Here is a 23,042-nt window from a genome sequence, read left to right as displayed (position 1 = left end):
GCCATATAGGCTTTGTGTTGTGATCATTTCGATCAGTGATTCGTAACAAAGAAAGCGTGAGCCAGTTGGCCTAGTAACGGTCATATTCTAACGTGCACTATGCCAGCGAAGAATAAACTTAGAAAAAACAGGTCCTACTCGTCAGACTATGCTAATTCAGGTCTATGACTTGGAAAGTAAACATGCAAAGCTGTAAATGATATCATTGCAATCATCTTTCACTGATGATAATTCAACACTTCCAATGACTCCACATCTACCTGACCGACATTCATATAGTCAGTCTCACACACAGCACATACCATCATGTCTACGTGCTCTGTCAAACAACTTGGTGACAAATTGGAAAACGAAACAATATGAACTCTACTGTGACATGCATGCTGTCATGCAAGTATTGATCAAGTAGGTTATCCTCCTATTTAAAGACTCGATGCTGCAACTGAAAATAAGTTTGCAAACATCTTTTGGCCAACTAAGGTCCTAGCCAGAAATTACTTTTGGGGGTGGTGTGAATGTTTACAAAAAGTGGACTTCGCATGTTAGCACTGTATGATGAGCTTGCTCAACGCACAGGAGTGCCCCCCCCCGCCTCCAAAGTTGGTTTTCCAGCTCTTGAATGAGCATTTGGAAACATTGGAAATCCCTATTAATTGCCACTGCACCAGTCCAAAGTCGATAGTCAAGTAAAGATTTGATGCCAGATAATGGATGGATGCGCAAAAGATTACATGCTGCAAGTTGTTCACCCAGTGCACCCCCAATGAGATGCCAAAGCTTGTTCAATTAATCAATTTTTAAATTAATTGAAATGAAAATCACTGTAAATTTATGCAGAATGCCTATATAGCATGCTTAACTGGCAATCAAGTGCCATGAAAGAATTCTGACAAAACCTGTAGAAATGGCATGCAACTGTATTGCAGAAAGCAGCATTATGCAATCAAATTGTGGTTTCATCATTCCACAAAAATTAAGTTACCCTTGAAAATTAGTTACAAAACATTACAAGTTAAACAGCAACTGCATGGACTCATCTGGTAGGGAAAAGAGATATCATATTTGCTTTGTTACAAAGTTATGAACTTGAGAGATAGGGGGTGAGAAGAGTGAGGTTTTTGTTTCGAGATAATTTTGTCATTTGAGTACTGCTTGCTGAAGCTTGCAAGAATACTGAAGAGAGGAAGGGTGAGTGTAACATGAGCAAAGCACTCTAGATTCTCAAACATGCTCATTTGTCATGCCACAGTTCTTTAAAACCATATGTGTGTACACTTACAAAATGACCTTTGAATATGTTGGGTACAAAAACTAGTATGAACACAATTTAAGATTAATTGAGATATGGTTGTTGAATGTAGATCACTGATCACTGGAATTGAGACTATTTTGGAACACAGTGATGAAGAGCATTCAAATGTCAGAAAGAAAAGGGGAAGGATTCAAACTGCATTTAAAATAGAGTGTCTGACACAGACTCTTTTCCAAATCTATTAAATTAGACCGGAGTAAAAGCAGACTTTGTTGACACCAGTACTGTAAGAGCAATTTTCACAAGATTTACCCCTTTGGGGGGCAATTAGTAAGCACTCAATTATGTTAATTACGCTAATGTGTAAAATTTACCATAAAAATTGATTATGAATAAATCTAATGTAATGCCATCTCCCTTTCCTAGATGAGGAAGCCTTCATTATCATAAATGAAATTGAAGTATTTCACTTGACCTCTTTATCTTGATCTAGGGGTTTGCTTCTAAATACTTTTTATGCTTTGCTAGAAATGGAAGTTTAAAATACATGTAGGTTTTGTCTGTGGAATTCCGTAATTGTGACATCCAGCAACTGATGTTCTGAAATGCTTACTCGCATGATATGATATAAATGGTACAAGGAAATTTTAGCTTATCCGTCACTTGGTCATGGAAACAAATCAGGGAACAAACTTAGAGCAGGGAAATTTAATTGAGGAAATATATAGGCCTATTTTTTGTTTGTTGGGTTTGGGGGGCATAAATTACAGGACTTAATTTCATAATGTCTTCCAATCCAGTGTGAAAATGTATTTCTTGAAAGGGTGCATGGGCATGGCTAAAGTTAGCACTTGGTTCTATACAATATTCCTACTATGCTAATCATAGGATATCTAGATGCAATTTACAGAGTTGACATTTATCATGGTGGGCCATACTGAGGTCACTGATAATACATGTAAGGGATATCTGGTTGTGGAGTGAAGGCAAAAGTTCTCATAGCTGCCTGCTGTAGTGAAGGCAACAGTTCTCATACTCATAACTGCCTGCTGTAGGCATCACTGTCTTCAGAGTCTATGTTGAGACACAATCCAGACTCCAGAAAGCATTTACAACTGGTCTACCTTTGGCCAAATGGGAAAGTTTAAATTCATAAACCCGATCTGGCTCTGGTATATGGGTATCTAGGGAATGTACCTGATTGGCAAATTAGTATCTAGTCTTTATCAAAGACTTCTCACGATTTACGAGGACACGAGCCGCGAGTCACAAACCGTGATGCCCTACAAATAGCGAGCACTATGGTTTCCAAGAGTGTGTGGTTCCCAGTAGTTTATCTCACTATATGGGTAATATAGGTACACGGTCTGCAGCACAGACTTATTAGTATCAGGAAGAGTACAATGCGGCAGCTATTCAGCAAAGCATCGTACTCTTAAAATCACATGCAGCAGCTATTCAGCAAGGCATCATCTTAGAATCACACATCAATATTCCTGGATGATTTCAAGCTAGATTAGCACTTCATTGATCCTGGTTGATTTTGTGTGATCCAAGGCAATGCCCCAAGTATTTTCCTCTCTCTGGAGGCACAAAGATTTTGAGGGACCTAAAATGAATTTAATGGAATAAAGGGAAAGAGGAAGGACAGATATTAGAAACACTGATGTCCTAGAAAGCTGGTTAGAAATAAAGTTATTTTTTCATTTCCTCTTCTTGGTGGAATAAGTACAATGTATATACACTAAAGGCTATATTCCCAAACCCTTCACATACAACTTCCTGAATTGATTGAAAATTGTTTTCTGAAATTCAGAGCTGGAATCAATTTAAAGGTCACCACTTAAAAAAACAATGTTTTGTAGTGTTTAATGTTTTCAGCCTTTTATTATTGTTTATAGAACCACCACTTACAAATTTTAAATGTCCATTTTGGGTCCCATCAAATATTTTCACTGAAATAACAACTATTCTCCAAAGGTTTTTAAAGGAATAATACACTACTGTCAGTCTTCTACTGTAAAAGTACATAGTAATTTTTGTGCATGTAGTTTTTTTGTGTTTTGGCGGGTTTTAGTCGATTTTTGCTATTTCGTCTGTTTTTAATGTTGTGATTTTGACTTTCCTTGCATAGACATATGCACAAATGTACATATTTTCACTGTGCACAGCTTCTTGAGTGCCAAAATAAATGTAACATGAAAAATACCACATTTACAGTACATGAATGTTACTGCTTATCAGAATAAATGACATCTTACCCTATAACATAAGATACTCTGATCAGCTCATGATAGGCAGGACTCATAACATCTTGGATTGATAATGATATAGAATTGCATACACACAGCTGAACACAGTATACGCGAAGTGTGCTTTGTGAATTGCATGACTGACACACACTTTTGTGAATTTACGAGGGTGTAAATAGGGACTTTACAAAAAGTAACAAAAACCGAACAATTCTCGCCTATTACGAGCTGATCATAGGTTATCCAATTCCAAATAACCTATATGCTGTCATAAAAGGTCATCTTAGGCTTTAGGCTTTCAATAATCACTTTCTAAGCAATTTAAGTCAAAGAAAAAGAAGAAGATCACAAACACTTTCATGTGAGGATACATACAATAACAATGTATGCAGAGGGAGTATAAATTAAGACTGAAAGAGAAAGGAGACTGAAGGAACCTGCAATGTTACGAACATCACCAACAGGAAATTAAAATATGGAAGTTGGCTTCCCAGTGAATAAAGATGTATGCACTAATGGTGACCCTTAAGGATAAGGATTATTCAAGATAGCAATGGCACATCACGTGTGAAACAGGATTGTGGAATACCCGATTACTGCCGCAATCTAATTAAAATGCTACGGGCATGGAGGGTGGCCGGCTTATTGGAATATGATTTGCTCACATATTCACAATATTAATGCATGGCAAGCACTCTGTCTGTTATTCAGGCTTTGGTGTGTAAACAGCAGGCAGGTTGTCCACCTTGGACAGCCAAAACATACCTCAAATCCATACCAAAATTACCAGGTGAAAATGTAAAGGTGTACCTGCTATACCATGGTAATAATGATCTCTAAACATACAATTATTGAAGGTTTTGGCACACAAATTAGACAAACTGATTCAATTATTAATGCTAGAAAGTAATAAAATATCCCAGGGTGTACCTAGAAACACCTACATATATACATAACATTTTACAGAGCGTGATGTGTACCACAGATACTGTGTGTGTACACACTTATTTTCATATGGTTATGCCTGGAATGCATCTCCAATGGGTACAAAAACAATAAAAGTCTCAGTTTGAAAATATAAATTTCATGAGTGAAAACTCAATTTCTAAATCTCTTCATCAAATTTTTACAATTTCCCCTCTCAATTATCGATCACATACTTTTCTGCAGGTAAAATAATTTTAGCACACATCCTTCAAAATGGAATTAATGACATTGTCCGCTGCATCATAGACCATTTAAAACAATGGTCTATGAGCGTGTTTATACTGAGCGTACGGCTTTTTGACCCGCTATTTTCCGGGCACAAAATACCGATCATAATCCGGCCACCGTTACCCAGCTTGTTTCTACTGAGACCAGAAAGCCGGGTCTCGCACGATGCACAGCATTTTTTCCTGTAAACCGGAAGTACGGAAAACAGATTTCAACAAGCGCAAAGCATGACGGTTGTATCCTAAATTTAAATGTCTACGTATGGCAGCTCATGGCATAGGACCTAATCACAATTTAGTATTTTCGTTAATCCAAATTGCATTAATTTACCAGTGGATCTAGTAATTGGCTATTATTTACAGCCAAAATATAACCAACTCATTAACTATAAAGAAGTAGGCCTAGAGTAAGTAAAGTCATATCCACTTTACTTCATCAAGTTCATGCGAGTCACACATGTGGCCAGTGTATATAATATCAGAAAGAAGGAACCTACTACATTATAGGCCTATAATGCCCCTACTATAATACAAATAGAATATAAATTCTACCTTTCACCATTGACACTTCTGCATCAATATTCTGTGTGACATCAGTCTTCACATGCAGTGAACCTTCACTGCCTCGCCTGCTGCTGCCTATAGTTTGTCTGGCTCTAATCATTCAAACCATCCTACACTTCTGATGCCAAAATGACAACATCCCCATCCTTTGATTATCCTACCCCAATCTTGTCCTAGCTTTATTTTGTGTATTGCTATACAAAACAGGGTCAGAATTTTGGCGTGAATGAGAGAATCGATTGTTTGTGGGAATCAAAGTTGATTCCCACAAATGTTTGTAGTTTACACAGAAGTTGATTTGCGAGAATCAAATGATTACCGCAAATTTATTCTGCAAGAATCAAGATTGATTCTCGCACTGTGAAACGAAATTCTGACCCTGCAAAATGTGCACCGCCCTTCCCAAAACCATGAACACAGTAGTTGGCTGCACTGTAAAAAACTCTGCATAAAAATTAGTACAATGTCAAGAATAAAATTTTGTATACTTTCCAAAAGTTTGACAGATCCGTTTCTTGATGAAACACACTGTATTACAAATGGCCAGATCCAGGTAAACCCCTTACTCATGCTCCAAATATGCCATGTTTATGTGAATTCCCACCTCATATTCTAATGCACTACGCCAGCGAATTACAATGTGAAAGGTGATTTCACCAATTTCAACTTTAGGAATCATCCACCTATGGTTCAGTTCAGGTCGACAGAATATTGATCATGGTCCACCATCAGTTGGGTTGCTTTATGCTATGAAAGTCCAGTGGTCCATTATGTGATACAGTAACTTTTGCACTTTTTACACATATTCTACAAGGCTGATATGTGATAAAAAGTGCAAAACTAGAAAACTTGAAATTGGAAAAATAAAACAAATTAATAAATTACCACTAATTGAATTAGTCTGTGTTCCAGATCTTATATTACCGGATTTGGCGCCTCTCCTACATTTCAAATAACAAGCTACATTGGCTAGCAGTAGTTGGGCAGCTAAGATCCTTTCATTTCCTCTATTCCAGACCTATTTTCCTTTGCCCACCACTTCAATGTAATTTTTTCTGCAAAAGGGTGCACAGGCTGTGGAGATATTTCTGCTGACAACAAACAGAGCGATTACCGAATAGTGTGCAACTCTACTAGTCTCATTACAAGAGTGCCCTACCCCAACCCTCAAATCTGTAAGCAGAGACTGGACATACATATGTATGTAGTCTAGCAAACTGTTGTGCCACCATTACATAGGCCCTACTTCATAACAAATAAAATTACAGCAAAGGCCAGTCCTCAGGTTTGAAAGAAAATTGTGTCTCTTTTAATTCAAATGATAGCACTTTGACTCCCCCCCCCCCTCAAGAAATTGTGGTTTAAACATAATATTTTGTTGGGGCCTGGTCCCATCAGGACCAGTGGTGATTAAGGGGCAAAGTGAATTGAATTGCAGGGAGGAGAGACCAAAAATCAAGGAATCTTGTGCAAGAGCTTCGACTTGGGGGGAATTGCCCATACCCCCCTCCCCTCCTTGTCACCCCCGCTGATCAGGACTTAAGCCTCTCTCCAAGCTACAATTAGATATAAAAAAAAACGATACTTATTTATTGGCTCAAACCCACAGAGAATTTTGGCTCAAGTCCATAAAGGAGAGAGATGATGAAGTTATATGGGTTATTCTCAATGACTTGGATTTCAACTTGCACTACATTGTAATGTCAGTTCTGTCTGGCAATGTGGAAGTGAACTTCAAAGTTCCAGTTACCAAGCTATTTCCATCCATGTTATTTTACACTGGTCAATGGCCACTAAATTGTTTGTTTTGTAAGCAAAAGCTGGATTGGCAAAATCCAAAATGGTATTAAATTAAATTAAATGAAATATAACGTACCACAAGATGCATGATCAACATAGTCTGAACAACAGTATTCAGGAATTGGTTACACATTTTCAACATGCTCATTTTTGGGCCATAGGCAGGCTGAGGTGTAAAATGTCATGATCCCAGACCATGAGAATCGGTGCCAATTCTTGGAAAAGAATATAGCAAGAATCATTTGACTCTAGTCTTAGTGATTAATTTGCTTAATTTATCAAGTATCACTCAAAAGAAATCCGCCCGATTCACACATCTGTTTGAGCATTGTTATCGTTATGAGTGCCAATTCATTGATTCTCAGCAAAATTGTAATAACAGTGCCATTTTTTGGGACTGACATAGTTTTTGCCCTGCAAATTAAATTTTTTTAAATTATTTTTTTTATTTTGAGTGATCAAATTTTGTTAGATAGTTTCACCTTTTTCACTTTTTGACCTTACACACTGCAACTGCAATTTAGGCCCTACATCTTCTGGACTAGTTTCTATTATAACTAACCTGTTACCATGACAACAGAACCTTGAACTTGACAGACCCTTGAAAACATGTTGCCATACTCCAGCTAGCTTGTGTACTAACACTTGCAAACTTGTACAAACATAAATCAGGTCCATAAATTTGCACTATTTTTGTGGCATCATATTTTAACAAAAGCCAAAGAGCTCATCAGTTTTGCCACAAGAAACTTCCAAAATGTGACAACATCTAGAACCTCTGAACTATTATTGTAAGTTTTGTAAGTTGTGCACTGAAGCAATGTACCGGTACAAGATTTTTTTTAATTGGTCATATTTTAAAAATCAAATTTTACAAAATTATAATGCTCAGTAACTGTTATTGATTCAAGACTGTATCTGAACCATGTTGTTATTGCATCACTCAAGTGGAATGCAAACTAGCTGAGTTCAATGTAAATTAACAGCAAATTAATTTGTCAACTGATGCCATTTACAAACTGGCCCACACTAACCTACATGTAAATCATATCAAAGGTGAATCCAAGTGCATGTGGGTATATTTATATGTGTACACAGCAATTAGGATAATTAATGCTCCTGCACTTCTTCATGCAGGCCTGCAACATGAAAACTGGCCGCTTTATGACATATCAACCATTCATCAACTGGTCTACTTTGATACCATGGTAACTGACATGGTTTTTTTTAACTTCTTGGAAGAACTTTTATGCGGTGACAATTTGAAGATTTAGGGACCATCTTTTGGAATTTGCAGGAGAGCATTAAATAGCTCTTCTGGAGCCTTCAAGGAGAGCTGTTTGGAGCATTTACAATAGAATGTGAAGGAGAGAATAGTCAACTAAGGAGAGCTAAAAATCGCTTGATCCTACAATGTATCAGATTTTAGGAGAGCAGTAGAGATCGCTCTCCTCAAAAGGATTTATTGATCTGATTTGCATGTACCTTCCCTAAAAGCATTTTTCTTTTTCTGTGTGTGTGAATGGCATACATTTAAGCCCTACATGTATGTAAATGTAATACGGGCACCATGCATTCCAAACCAACAACACTAAAACATTACAGAAAGTTTACTAGTTTGGTTTCAATTTAAAGGCCCCAAAATAGTTTTCTGAAGTAAGTCTGCCTGGACATGATCTAGGACATTGCAACTGGTTACATTTTGTGTATTACATGTACATGAAAACCACAGATGGGATGAAAACACAGCTTCCAAAGTCATGATTCATGTATAAAATGAGAAACATTTGCCCTCATGTGCTCTCTGTGGACGCTTATCGTGGGACCTGGGGACCACTGGAATGTTCTTTTCCTGACTACCCCAAGGCTTGATGTGATCAATGATAACATCATTGTTGCAGTCTATATTCTGTGGACCCATTCCAAACTTCCGAAAGTGTAACTTTATTATTGCATGTAAATCAGGCGCATCAAATCATAAACTCACAGCACTGAGATATTGCGAATCTAAGCAAAGAGGTTAAACAATATTCAAGTCCTGGCCAGCGATAAGCCAGAAATCCATACTGTGATGAGAAATTGTTTTGAAGAGTCTAAAAAATCTGTCTCTAATTTCATTCCGGCTACGATTTGAAGTATACATCGGCCTTAATAACAAGTCTTGAAACAAAGCGTTGCTGGGCAGGGAAAACCTCCGATGTAACCTGATGGCAGTTTTGTTTTAAATATGTTCAGGGGCCACAAGCACATAGGTTTTTCCTACCCAACGACAACAATTTTACCGCTTCCTGACCAGTCTGGTGAAGGAAAACAAACAGGCCAGTGGATACTCTGCCATGTTATTGCCTAAAACACTACGTAAATGTAACATGCCAAACTCCATGGAATTTTGAGTATACATTGGCCTTAATACAAGTAACATAGCAAATATGTTACCCCTTCCTGACCAGCCTGGTGAAAGAAAACAAACAGGCCAGCAGATTAATATACCCGGATGCCACATATGAATACTGTGCCATGCATTGCCTATAACACTACATAAAATCTCCATCTGAATGTATAAACCCAGTAATACATCACTTGTAAAGTTTTCATTATAACCCTCAATAATCTGATGGCTAAATATAACCAGTTCAGTAAAGTGTTGACTGAGTAACTATTCCATACAATACAATCCATTTCTAGAGCCTGGAATGCCTTTTGTATTGGGGTTTATTTGCCTTTCAAACTGTTAGTACTCCAAAGCTTTGCAAGTTTGCATGTTACAAGATCTTGGTGATGGGTTTTGCTGGCCCACAGGTTACATCCAGAGATCTGAGAAGACTGGTTTGTTGCTTTTGGCTGGCATGTGGATGATGGTTACAAAATATTGCCATTTGCTACAACATGCATGATGATATCAGGGAACCTTGAAGTGTGGCCAAAGAAGCAGCAAAAAAATCTTCATTTTCAAGTTGGGCATTCTATTTTCAAGACTTTTTGGGAGTCCTTACATAGGGCCCTATTTTATCCTGAATAAAACTCAGAATATTATCTGGAAGTTTCTATACTCAGTTTCAAAATTTTAATAATTGCTTTGATTACCTTACTGATGTTGCCTTTACATGTGCATTTTGGATGTGTAATTATATCAGAATAACGCCAATCTGTGTTCAACAGAGATCGATGTCAGGATGTATCATGTTGTCAGTTGATTCAAAAGGACTTATCAGAGCTACATGTATACAATTTGTCAACAAATCATTGATAACTTGGGCTGATTGTTGTATTTATTCTAAGATAAATGAGTTGACATTCTTTAATTATTTCACACCTACTACCAATAACATTTAATGCTAAAATGCTAAAATAATATCAAACAAAATTTCATATTATATTTTTGCGTAACTAATGTATACTCTCAACTATTCTGCGAAGAGTTAAATCTTAAAGTTGAAAGTTGGGGTCAGGGCAATTTTTTTGTCCCCTTAGTGGCCCCCCCCCCACACCGAAGGCTGCAAGGTTTTTTAATATTTTCATGCAGAGTAGAATCAGTAGGTGGGGAATTTTTTTTTAGTGTTGGTGGGGAAAGGTTTTTTATTTTCCTCATGTAGTGGGTGAAGTTTTTTTTTTATTCAAAAACTTCCCCCCCCGCCTTGAAGACTAATGGTGCATCCCTAAAATCAATTTATTTGAGATTTTACCCGGTATACACATTTTTAGCCTGTTGTTGTTGACCGTTGTTGGATTAAATTATTATTATTAAGCCATCAGAAACGAAATTGACCACCAAAAGAGTAGTACCAAATTTATGCAAAATAAGTATGATATTGTGTATTTTACATTGTTTCAAAAATCAAAAGAAATCAATTTAATCAAATCTAGTCCCTACTTTAATAATCCCCTGAACAACTTCATCAAAATGACTAATAAATTACTATGAATTAGATTTTGTAGCTACACAAAATATGAATGGGCAGGAACTTGTTCCTATTCATATTGGGAAGTGAAGGATCTGTCATTGTTTATAGAACAATGCCCTTTAATTACATCAGGCCTCAGGGGATGCACTGACCAGTATATTTTTCAACCTAGTTTATTTTCACACAAGATTTGTAGGACTAGGAGGAAGAAAATTATTTTATGATTAGACCATGATCTATGATTAGACAGACCTGTCTAAAAAGTCCTGTGTACTTTTAAACTTCAGAAGCAAAATAAACAAAAATTATTATTGTATAAAATTTGAAATGAATTTGTGAACAAATATATGTCTTAATTAACTGCCAGAAATGCTGAACATAGTGTACATGTATTGTAGGCCTATGTATGTTACCAGTAGGCCTGTTTCATCTTTTAAAATCCCTTTTTCATCTTATATGCAATTTAGGCCTACCCATTATTTTTTGCAGTTTTAAAATTACAACAATTAACCAATTCAGTTCTTGGGGAATAAAAAATAGCCAAGAGAAAGTTCTGCATTTGTGACCCTCACATGGAAACATGGCAGTTGTCGGAAACCCACATTTAAAGATAATAAAGTAAATGTGCCCCGAAAAATAAAGAAACCAATAAGGAATTTGAATTCTATTTGTCACATTAAAATCACCATTCTACATATTAGAACTTGGTCAGTTCCCTCGGATCGCGATGTCCAAACAGTAGAGGCGCGTAGCGCCGACATCGAGGCGCGTTTCATCAGACCTCATTATAAATTACTTGTGCTATTGGGCAATGGCAGAGAGGCTCTATACTAGAGCTATTCTACATGCGACATCAATGGAAGAGGTGTCATTTTAAAATTTAAAAGCAGTCCTTTAGTCTGGTAAAGAAACCTACAAGTTCATTTTTGACGACAACTGCCGTGTTTCGATGTGATGGGTCACATTTTTGGAATACATAGGCCTAATATTTTGAAAAGAAACCCTGAATTTTACAGCAGCACAAGAACGTGTGTGCAATTACTGTACCGTATAGGGCCTATGTACATGTACATACCCATTTCTGAAATCCAACTCATGAATAAATACTAATATATCACATAAAATTAAAAGGCAAGTAGCAGTTAAGCATATATGGAACGTAGAATAGCACAGCATGATCATGATACACCCATTTCATATTCCTAAATGTGGCTGTGGTCAGACTTCAGCTGGTTTTTGTATGCAGCACTCACTTGGACAATGTTTTAAGAATCACAGGAATTGTAATTTTGGTTTTAATTGATAACATACACTTAAAGGAATTCTTAAAGGTTAGTTTAGAAGTTGAACTGTGTATTATTTAATATGGTTGAAAGAATGTGATGGATTGGTTTCACATTTGGTAAGTTTCACCTGAATATTGTGGCTATAGAGGCTGCTTTGTTTTTGTCAGTAGGTAATTGTCACTTGACCTGGACTCAATCACTGGATGGATGTTTCAGATCTGCCCTAAATAAAATACAAGTCAAAGCTAAGTAATAATAAGAGACTGTTCACAAACACAAGTCTGCATGTGCAAAAAAGGGGCCCTGAAACTTTTTTATCTCTCTGAAGGGGGGTGCTTTAAAAATATCACCGTAATTATTCTTGTAGAACATGAGTTTAAACTATTTTCTAGTATAGGGTTGATGTTCATTTTTCATGGCCAAAAAGGGGGCCCTGAAAATAATTTTAGGCCCGAAAGGGGGGGGGCCTGAAAAAAAAATGTGATGTTTTCTTTTTGCATCAGCCCCCCCCCAACTGTTACAAATTTTTGTGAACGTTCCCTAAGGTTCGCGTATACTTCCACTGTTCACAACAAGGTGATGCAGTGCTGCAATGCGGATACAAATATTGTCCCCGCATTTCATTGTGGTACGTTAAAATCTGTACACGATCCAATCAGCGTTGGAAAAAGCTGGTATCGCATAGCAAAATGCTACACCATTTTATCAAGTTGCTACACAATTTTCGAGTTGAGTAGCATTTTTATGCCATGGACTTAGTCCAACTTAGTTTCGTCAACACAGACATCGACTGTTATCAATAATCACATTGATTTTTTTAAACGGAAAACGACTCTCCACTAAGTTGGACAATAAATACCGGTAGCCCTGAAACACGTAGCAGAAGATCGTGGTGGTCCCCAGTAAGTTTATCCACACCGCATGCTTGGAGATTGGGAGCCAACGTGACACGCATAGAGAACTACAGGAAAGTTTTTACCCGCAGTTTTACCGTAATTGAATTTGTGTGGGGGTACTTGCTATCGCGGAAATGTACATAACAAATTCCCACCTTACAGTCAGTCTACTCTGAAGTACAAAGTACCGTCGCGGACGCACACATTATGCTGACTTTGAAGGCACACATACCTGCAGCAGAGCACTACGCACCGTTAATGCGATGTATAGTATATGTGCGCATTGTCACTTTGTACTTCAGAGCGGACAAACTGTAGCGAGATGGACACCCATATGATAAAGGACGCGGCGGTGGGATGTTTCTCACTTGTAATGACATCCTGCAATTCCCAGAATCCTTTGCAAAATACATCCTGAACTTTGTTGATGCACACATCGTCAATGGTCTTTTTAAGACACATTGCGTATAAATGCCGATAAAGGCTGTGCTCGTGAACTGCACGGTGAATGCCGTGAGCTGCACGCACGGTACACTGCACATTGACAACGACTTATTCTCACTTCAATTGCAAATAAGGCTTTCTGGGATTTCCAAAATTCTCATTCGCCGTCGGACAAGTTTAGACAGTTCTAAACTTGTCTGTAAACTTTCGACCGACCTTTAGAAGAAAATTAGAACCTTTTTTTTTAATGTTACACCAGTCAAACAGCTGGTACAGCTGGATCATATACATAATAAGCTGAATTTATAAATTATACTTGATCGCTTTTGCAGAAAAGCAATTCTCACACATGCTCAGACTCAGTATTAACTTACATTTCCAGAGTGTCAAGCCGATCAATCGATTCAAATCGCTGAGCCTGAGGCAAAAACGGTGTTGCTTTTGCGAGTTGAAGAAATCTCACCAAGTATAGATTTATGCAAAAGTGATGAGCGATGCATCGCAAAATTCAACGATTGCCCATCGCTTTTCAAAAGCGTTTCATCGCAATCGAGTACTATTTTGCAGCAAACCTTTGTCGAGGAGCGTGACTACCATGATGTTGCAATTCGGAGCTAACATTACAACGCGTACGGCGCCCCGGTACGGCGCACAGTTCATTCATAAATTTCCACTCGGCAAAAGCAGATCGCCTCAGCAGCCAATCAGAGACAAGTGCATCCAATGCAGTAAATACGCGATGTATGCTTAAAACACACGCTCGTCAACAAAGGTTTACTGCAATTGTAGACTATACGTCGAACAACTGAATACAAGCACAACGTATGGACCAATATATTTTTGTAAACATTTTAGGCCTAGATAACAAAATGTATATTTCGTACAAATTGTACAACTATAGTTTCTACCCTATGACCTATAAAAGTTACCTGTTATCAAAGTGTCCGCAAAAAACTGGTCATCGCAAGTATCTTTGATGCTGAAAACTACTTAAGGATATTCACGCAGGGACAGGCCAAAAACCTTACCTCGATCGTAAAATCCAGCCGATGCATGTCATAAATAATTCTTTATTCCATTGTGTAAATGTCAGTGATTGTGTCCATGTATTGTTATTGCACCTGCGATCTCGCGCGAGAGCAGTTGTCAAGCTGAATTTATACTCGATCGCTGGATCACCACGTGAATTCGCCTCTCGAAAACCTCTACGAGGTTGTTGCATCGAGCACGCTGACTGGCTTAGCAATTATCAAAGTAGTTTTGTAAACCAATGAACGTTAGACGTACTTTACTGGCGAGTCACATTAATTAATACTGTAAAATTTTTTTTTAAAAAGCCGTCAGCGTTCATTGATTGGCTTACGATTTCAAAGAATGGCTTTTGCAACCAATCACAATCTGGGTTATATGACGCTCGTCGGAAATTTTGCATACGTCCCACGATGACGTCATGCCCCAGTGCCACAAGGCTGGCTTTTCTGCGAAAGCGAGCGAGTGGTATAAAGTCAGTTTCACACCTGTGATTTAATGGAGCACATCCACAGCGCATTTGACAGATAAAAATGAAATTGGCAATTCTGAGCAACGGGATTCCATGAAATGGACGATTATGTAAGTTATTCTACAGGATCGGTAATAATTAACAGCTGGTCTGCTGTATTTGAAAAGCATATTGAAGTTTATAAGTTTGTGACTTCGTATGTTACAAAGTATGTGCAATTGATATTATTACGCCACTTGCAGGTTCCGCCATTATGCACTATGTGCGGGAGAGCCTCGAACTGGCAGCATACATGAATGGGAATTGAACCAGTCATATAACATTCTGTGTAAGGTTACGTAATTCTTCCTTTCATGTATGCTGCCAGTTCGAGGCTCTCCCGCATATAGTGCATAATGGCGAACCGTGCAAGTGGCTTAATAGGAAGCTTAAATTGGCAGGCTCTCACCCAATGTATCCGTCTCTTCCGAACATATATGGACATTCAGGGCAAGTCATACTGAAGTATGACTTGCCCACACAGGGTATAATTGTAGACTACAATGTACCGCATTCATTCCAATAAGCGCCCATAGCGCTAAACAAAGTCATTTTGGGTGGGCGCTTATTTTTTACCGGGTTTACCAGGTTTTTTCGTAATGGGCGTCTACAAGCCTTGAAATAATTGGACTGGAACCAGGAGCAATTTGGTTTTGAACATTGCTCCTGGTTCACTAAAATTTTCAAGAACCAGGAGCAATTTCTGAAGAATCAGGAGCAATATTCAAATAGTAAACCATTTTCTGCATACACTAGCTTAAGTAGAGCACTTATTAAACTTGCAAAAAAGTGGTACCACTACCACTACCAGGAGCAATTTATTTTAGAAAATTGCTCCTGGTTCATGTGAATTTTAGTAGGATCAGGAGCAATTGATGGCTTGTCAAGGCCAGGGCAAATTTGCTCCTGGCGCCTGCTTATTTCAAGGCTGGGCGTCTATTATTAGAGACGAATTTATGCATGTTACAAAAGGGTCCTTGACGTTCTAGTAACTTTTCTGATGCAGAAAATTTATTACAAGTTTACACAGGACTTGTAGTACTAGTAGTCGGACTAGTCCAGCTATTTCACTGACACTGTATCGAGTCTCGACGTCGTAAATATTGTTGTCTATCTGTCACTTCTGGTCACGTGTCTTATGGTGGGACCCCAAAATACCTGGTGACGTTACATTTTTCTCTCCTCTTTCAGATTTAACTTGTTGTTACAGGGCTATTCTTGGTCCAATTGCATCAAGTTTGGGCTCATTATACAGCCTGATGATTCTAATTTTCAAATATGTTTCTCAATTTGGAATGCCAATTTGTTTAATTAGTGAAAAATACCAAAATGTTAACGAAGATAAACCTGGTGGATAAGCGGTAGTGGATAAGCGGTAGTGGAGTATGTGCATTCTCTATGGGAGACATGGCATCCTTTTGAATTTTAAATTATATCATTGCCAAATTGTGTGCTATACTTGCAAATCATACTTCAAATGAAAGCTTGATCATTCATTATTCATATTCAGCTATTAATTTTATCTAATCGTGTTAACAAGTATTCACTGAGAACCGCAAGTCACAAGAACCACAATTTTTTCCTATTCACTTACACACAAATGCCAGGATTTTCAGTCACGACATGCGTTTTGGCTTTCAATTGTTGTATCTTGAGAATTATACACCCTAAGATAGGAAATGTATACATTTTTGGAAAGCTTTTTACCCCAGGAATCCAAATATGCAGTTAAAATAAATGTAGGATACACTCTAAAGAAAATATCTTCAAAAATGTAATCAACATTTTGTGCGTGAAGTTACGTATATTTTCACACCCTGTATCACCACTTTGGTCAATCATAACATGGCAAAAGTATACATTTTATTTAAGCTCATAGTGTTGCCTGCCACAAAATTATATTACATTTGAGGTATTCCATATCAGTAGCAAATGCAATAACTTATGAATTTACTAGTAAAATTAATTTTTTTCATGATATCACCCTATATATTTTCTTACGCACCCTGTATACCAACTTCATTTTTGCCTAGTTGGATTCCTTGGAACATAAGCTTTCCAAAAATGTAAGTTTTGTTGATGTGAGATGTATAGTTTTAGAGATGTAACAATTTAAGTGAAAAGGAAGACAAATGATCAAAATCAGTGCTTGTAACGCAAATGTGCCCCACCATATGACACATGACCTTCTACATTAATGGTATAGCATGATAGTACCCTTTAGCTGGTACCCTTTAGCAAATTGAAAATACCCTGGAATGGGCGCTTATTGGGGCATGGGCGCTTATTGGAACGAATACGGTACATGTTTTAGTTATTAGTCTTATTTTTTAGTTCATGAGTTATATTTCATAATTATTTAATTCATATTAAAATTTCTTACCCAAATGTATGGTTAAATTCACATTTTCTTTTGAATTCATTTCTAGCATAGTTTCACTCTGCCACCACGTCATTTGTTCCTCTTGATGGAAATCAGTCAGATATTTAGCAGGATGAGCCCGGCCTTCTCCACAAAACTCGCATGTTTCCACAGCCCCAGTGACACCGGTTTGTCTACAGTACTTGGTTGGCCCGTTTTCACCGCAGGTATTGGAAGCATTTACTTCAACATTGAAAGCTGCATTGACGAAAGCAGGCTGACATCTCTGAGGACGACCGTAACTGTCTGTACATGGCACAGCCGAGGAATCCTGAGCTGTCGTTACTACTATTAGGCAGGACAAGAAGACGAAAATTGCTCGCAAATTGGAGATATTTGCGGCAGAAAACATGGTCGAACTGCGATAACTTTCCTGCCCCGCCATCATTGAGCACTGCCAGTGAGAAGTCTCTGCAACAATTTTTGTTGGCTCTCGCGTCATACTTTTGTTGGTAATTACTTCCTGTACGTAAAGAATCGGTCAGGAACCAAATTGATTGGGCGGATTGTTTAGGTGTAAACTTTACATGTAATTTGAGGTTTGGGCGTAAGAATAACTTTCATTTTCAATTTGACCATAAAATATTGGAATATCGTTGTCGTCCTTTATTCAAATTATTCAAGCCTCTCCACAAAGCACAACATAATTTTATTACAAAAGGAGAGAAAGAAAATAAGGAAAAATACTAAGTTGCATATTTGGACAAAAAGTGACCGCTTTTGCAGGGAGGGCCAATAAGGCGGGTACTAATAGGCCTAAGGATTCAGAAAAAGTAAGTTAGTAGACGATGCAGTTCTGTAAACGCTATAGGCCTATAATAATATAATTAGGCCCTAAATATTCCACTAGATACTTCATCAATTGATATCAGTAGTATATAGATACTTCATCAATTATATTATTACATCAGCAAGTAACTTCTTTATTCAAACTGATATCAGCATATACTTTCTATACTTTATGATATCAATAACCCTGTCACTAGCAGATGATATTCGTCATCAATGCTTATATCAGTAGTAGGTAGCTATATATACTTTATCAATACTGATATCAGCAGTAGATAACTATATATAATACTGATAACAACAGTATAAGTAGCAACTTCGTTAATACAGTCTAGTTACCAGTAGCCTATAGGCCCTACATGTAGTAGATATAATTACGTCTGCTATGAAAACCCTTATTAGCATTCAACAGTAAATATCTACCTTATCAACACCCTTATCAGCAGCTACTGTATCAGTACCGTATCAGCAGTAGGCACCTACTTCATTAGTAGGCTACTGCTATCAGCAGGATGTGGCTAATAACAATACCGGTACTGATATCAGCAGTAGATATACTTTATCAATACTCTTATCAACAGCAGATAGCTAGCTATACTGAAAAGTGTGCTGAGGCTTGTGGATCAACGTCTGTACTGCGTTGTGCATGTGCGTAGCGTAGCGTCCTAGACTGAAAGCCAAACTGGAGTCAGGATGACTATAAAAGCAGAGTCCAGCCACTCTGCGACTCTATGTCTAAAATGACTCCATATTGGGAGTCATCTGACTCCTTTGAAGAGTCATAAATTTCTTGACTCCGTCAACAACTCTGAATGTAGAGACAATTGACTCCACGGGTAGAGTCAACTGACTCTCTTGTGACAGTCAGGGGACTCCTTTTGAGAGTAAGTGCTAGTTTATTACACTGACTTTGAGAATCTCTTGACTCCATTCTGGCTATCAGTGTATAAATCATTGCTCTTATTCTTTTTTTACTTCATCACTACCCTTATCCGCATACTAAAGCTACTACATCATCAATACCGATATCAGTAGTACCAAGGGGGTGACACTAAATTCACGGTTGTTCTATTAGCAACGCAAAATCTATGAAAAATTCAGCTGGTTTACTAGCTAGAAAGTGAGGCCAGTTATCGATCCGTTATAGCTCGTTATGAATAATTCATGTTCGACCCCTTGGATCATGTTAATTGAGTTTGGCAAATAACAACGTTGTTAGTTTTGCGAACTTTGCCTGTTCAATGAGAGTATAGCCCGCCCCCAATACATCTGGGCACAAAACAGGCGAAAACGATCCAGTTTAATGAAATGGCGGACGGTATTCCCATCAGGCACCAGTGATATGTTTTTTCAAAGAAAGTCTACTAATTTGATATGAAATGACATTTTGCAATAGCAAAGTCAAAATTAGGACTTGCTGTCAATAATATGAAGGAAACATGTGACAGAGGCAAGGTGGGAAATACAAGTAGTATTTAAGTTATAATAACCTTTGATACCCGACCTGACCTTCCATCATGGCGCCTTATTCGTTTTATGTATTTCTATTATGCTCTCAAGTAAAATAAAATACCAATCTGCTCTGAGCAGACAATGTTACTTGGCTCCCAGCATGAATTATTGATTTTATACGGAAGTAAAGAAATGCACAGTGTATGTGCATGATGTGCAAGCATACTCCAAATATTTACGGTAAATCTGAATAGTGGTCACATGTTAACATATCATGTGTTCGGGAAATCACGTGGCAACATTTTAAGATTTCAGGCTTGTTTACTAGTTAATTGCCATTTGTACTCTTTATTATTTATCTTTGTTAATTAACATATATTTTAAATGCTGATAAATCGTGGTTGGCTACCCATGATATCTGTTAAATTCAATGTTTTATGAATATAATTCTACCACGCAGAGGGGGTCACGCAGCAGAATTTCACATCACCTGACTTAGCTACATTTCGGAGCTCTGATCTTCAAATTCATGTAAATTTCAAAGTTTATACATTTAATATATTTAATATGATACTAATTTTTTGTTATAACCAACTGGTACACGCAATATACTAGCTTATTTATACCTATACAGAAAGGTGATTATCAGCATTCACTCAGCAAATTGACATGCCCGGCATATGCAGCCATTCTCCGTCTGGATAACATGACTGTCGCCCTCAATACGTCTGGGCGCAAATTTAAATAACAATACGCTATTTACATATCAATGCGGCCTCATGCTAATTAAAGCTGCCCCATCCAGGAGTTCATCTATGGTAGTACGTAGATAAATACTTCAGCAATACTGATATCACTCATATCAGCAGGGGATAGCTAATTCACCAAGCAGCAGATAGCTTCATCAACCAGGCGCCCTTGTTAGGGAGTGTTCAGAAATACTCTGGTGGGGGGGGGGGGCTGGAAAAGAAGCAGGGGGGGTCATGCAATTTGGGAGTTCTGAATAGGGGGGTTAAAAAAGTTTTGGGTGTATGAACAGGGGGGGGTTAAAAAGTTTTTCGGAACGTAAAGGGGGAGGTGTAAAAAATTTTCGCGCGCTGCGCGCGCAAATGTTCCCATTTTAAACCAGAACAAAAGTACATTTGATCCAGTGTTAAAAACTGTCGTCTATAACTTAATTTTGAGGTTTGTGTCACTTCTTATTCATTTATTATCACTGATATATACACCTAAATCATGTTGCATTACAATTATAGGCGGAGGAAGCTTGGTGAACCCGGGTACACGTCCCCCCTAATTTTTTCCATGGGGGACATCCCCTAAAAATCCTTAAAGAAGAACAAATAAAGCAATAATTGCCATGTGCAACTTTTTTTAGCACATCGAAAAGCACCATCTTTTGGGCCCAAATAGGGTAAAATTGCAAAATGTTGCGCTTCGCGATCACTCGAACTGGCCCATCACTTTAATAGCAAAACACATCATTTCGGTGTATTGTAGACAGGGGGCGGAAGGGCCCCTGACAAAAAATGAAAGAGAAAAGTGCCCCTCTGACAAAAAATGAAAGAGAAAATCTGGAGGGCAAAGAAAAGGAGCAAGGAGACCCTTTTCCATATAAATTCAACCCGATCATGGGCCAAAATAGTGTAAAATACAAAATGTTTGCACGGTGTGTGCGCACATTGTCACAATAAAGGCATTTTCATCCCATCATGGGCGAAATACACAATTTTTGCACACGTTTTGTCCCAATAAAGCCTTTTTTAAAGCTCAAATACATGTTCAGTCTCTCAAAAAAATAAAACCGGTATATGTATTTGCAACTGCAATTTATTTTCTCGTCTGTGCCCCCGAAATTTTATTCACCCCCCCGACCAAGAAAACTGGCTACGCCCCTGTATTTTGGGCTAAAATAGTCTTGTTTTTGCGCGCAACAAAAAGTCCCAGTAAACATCGGCGTAGATCCCGGGGGTATGGCACATACGGGGGCACATACAATCATCCCCCCGATGTTTTTTTTATCTTCATGTATTTTTATTATCAAAACAAAGAAATCACAAAGAAATCACAAGAAATCACATGGAAAAAGCAAAAAAAAGCAGCATACAAAAATAGATTATGTGTTGCTTTTAATGATTTTTTATTTAAAATCAAAAGAAAAATTCTCCAAACTGTGCTTTTTGTGATAAAGCTCCAGAAACGTCCTCCCACATTTTTTGCAATTGTGATATTGTTAAACCTATTTGGGAGGCGCTTGTTCAAGTTATCAAAGTTAAACATGACATTGATTTTGATTTGTCAACATTTGATAAATTATTTGGAGTGCCCTTAGATAAATATATCATCCCCCAATGTTGACGCCTGTATGTGTGTTTCTGACCAAATTAAGCTCATATTTGGCCATTTTAGCCCCCAAAGTACAAATTTTTGCGCACTTTGCGCGTATGTAATCCACTTTTACATCCAATTTCATTCGTTTAGCTTCCAAATGGCAAAAATTTTAGTGTGCTACTTTAAAACATTTCCACAATTCCACATATTTTATATCAATGACATGCGTACAATTTCATTGCACTTGAATACAAATTTTAGTATCATTAATGCCATTTGAAATGCCGGTAGTGGAATTGAATTAATAGAATGGTACATTATGATGGGGGGGTAAAAAAAATAAGGTCCATTAAGAGGGGGGGCAAAAAGTTTTGGGTTCGCGAAGAGGGGGTTAAAATTTGTTCGACATGAAAAAAATATTTTCCAGCCCCCCCACCAAAGTATTTCTGAACACTCCCTTAGCAGTAGATAGATCAATAGATCAACACCCCAGCGGCGTAACCAGTGGGGTGGCCGGGGGGGGCAAGCTGCCCCCCGGACACAAAAAAACTGGGAAGAAGAGCCAAAAATTGGGAAGGGAAAAGGGGGAAGGAGAGAAAAGAGGGAAGAAAAAGGGAAGGAGAAGAGAAAAAGGGGGGAAAAGAGGAAAGAAGAGAAAGGGGAAAGAAGAAAAGAAAAAAAGAGGGGAAAAAAGGGGAAGGGAGAAGAGAAAAAGGGAAGAGAGAAGAGAAAAGGGAAAGAAAGAGGGAATTTGAAATTTGTACTCTGAAACACTGATTTTTTAGCTTCTAATATGCCAAAAACCAGGAGCTTCAGGGGGCTCCGCCCCCTTGACCCCCCCGGGGCTTTGCCCCTGGACCCCACCAGGGCCCATAAGGCGGGCCCCTGGACCCCACCG

At 38.0% G+C, this 23,042-nt stretch overlaps 1 protein-coding gene across 1 annotated transcript in view; it reads right to left on the bottom strand.

Annotated features, from left to right (window-relative positions):
- LOC140139848 (laminin subunit gamma-1-like) overlaps positions 1-17,999 on the bottom strand; it is a 109,494-nt gene extending 91,495 nt beyond the window's left edge. The window contains 1 exon segment of the mRNA XM_072161601.1: positions 17,534-17,999. Within this exon segment, the coding sequence (XP_072017702.1) occupies positions 17,534-17,960 (427 nt within the window). The 5' untranslated portion in view covers positions 17,961-17,999.
- Between the last annotated feature and the right edge of the window lie 5,043 nt (positions 18,000-23,042).

The sequence above is a fragment of the Amphiura filiformis genome, chromosome 18, assembly GCF_039555335.1.
Source record: "Amphiura filiformis chromosome 18, Afil_fr2py, whole genome shotgun sequence".
Classification (NCBI taxonomy): Eukaryota; Metazoa; Echinodermata; class Ophiuroidea; order Amphilepidida; family Amphiuridae; genus Amphiura; species Amphiura filiformis.
The sequence above is the reverse complement of the archived record's forward strand: the minus strand, read 5'-3'. Positions and strand labels throughout refer to the sequence as shown.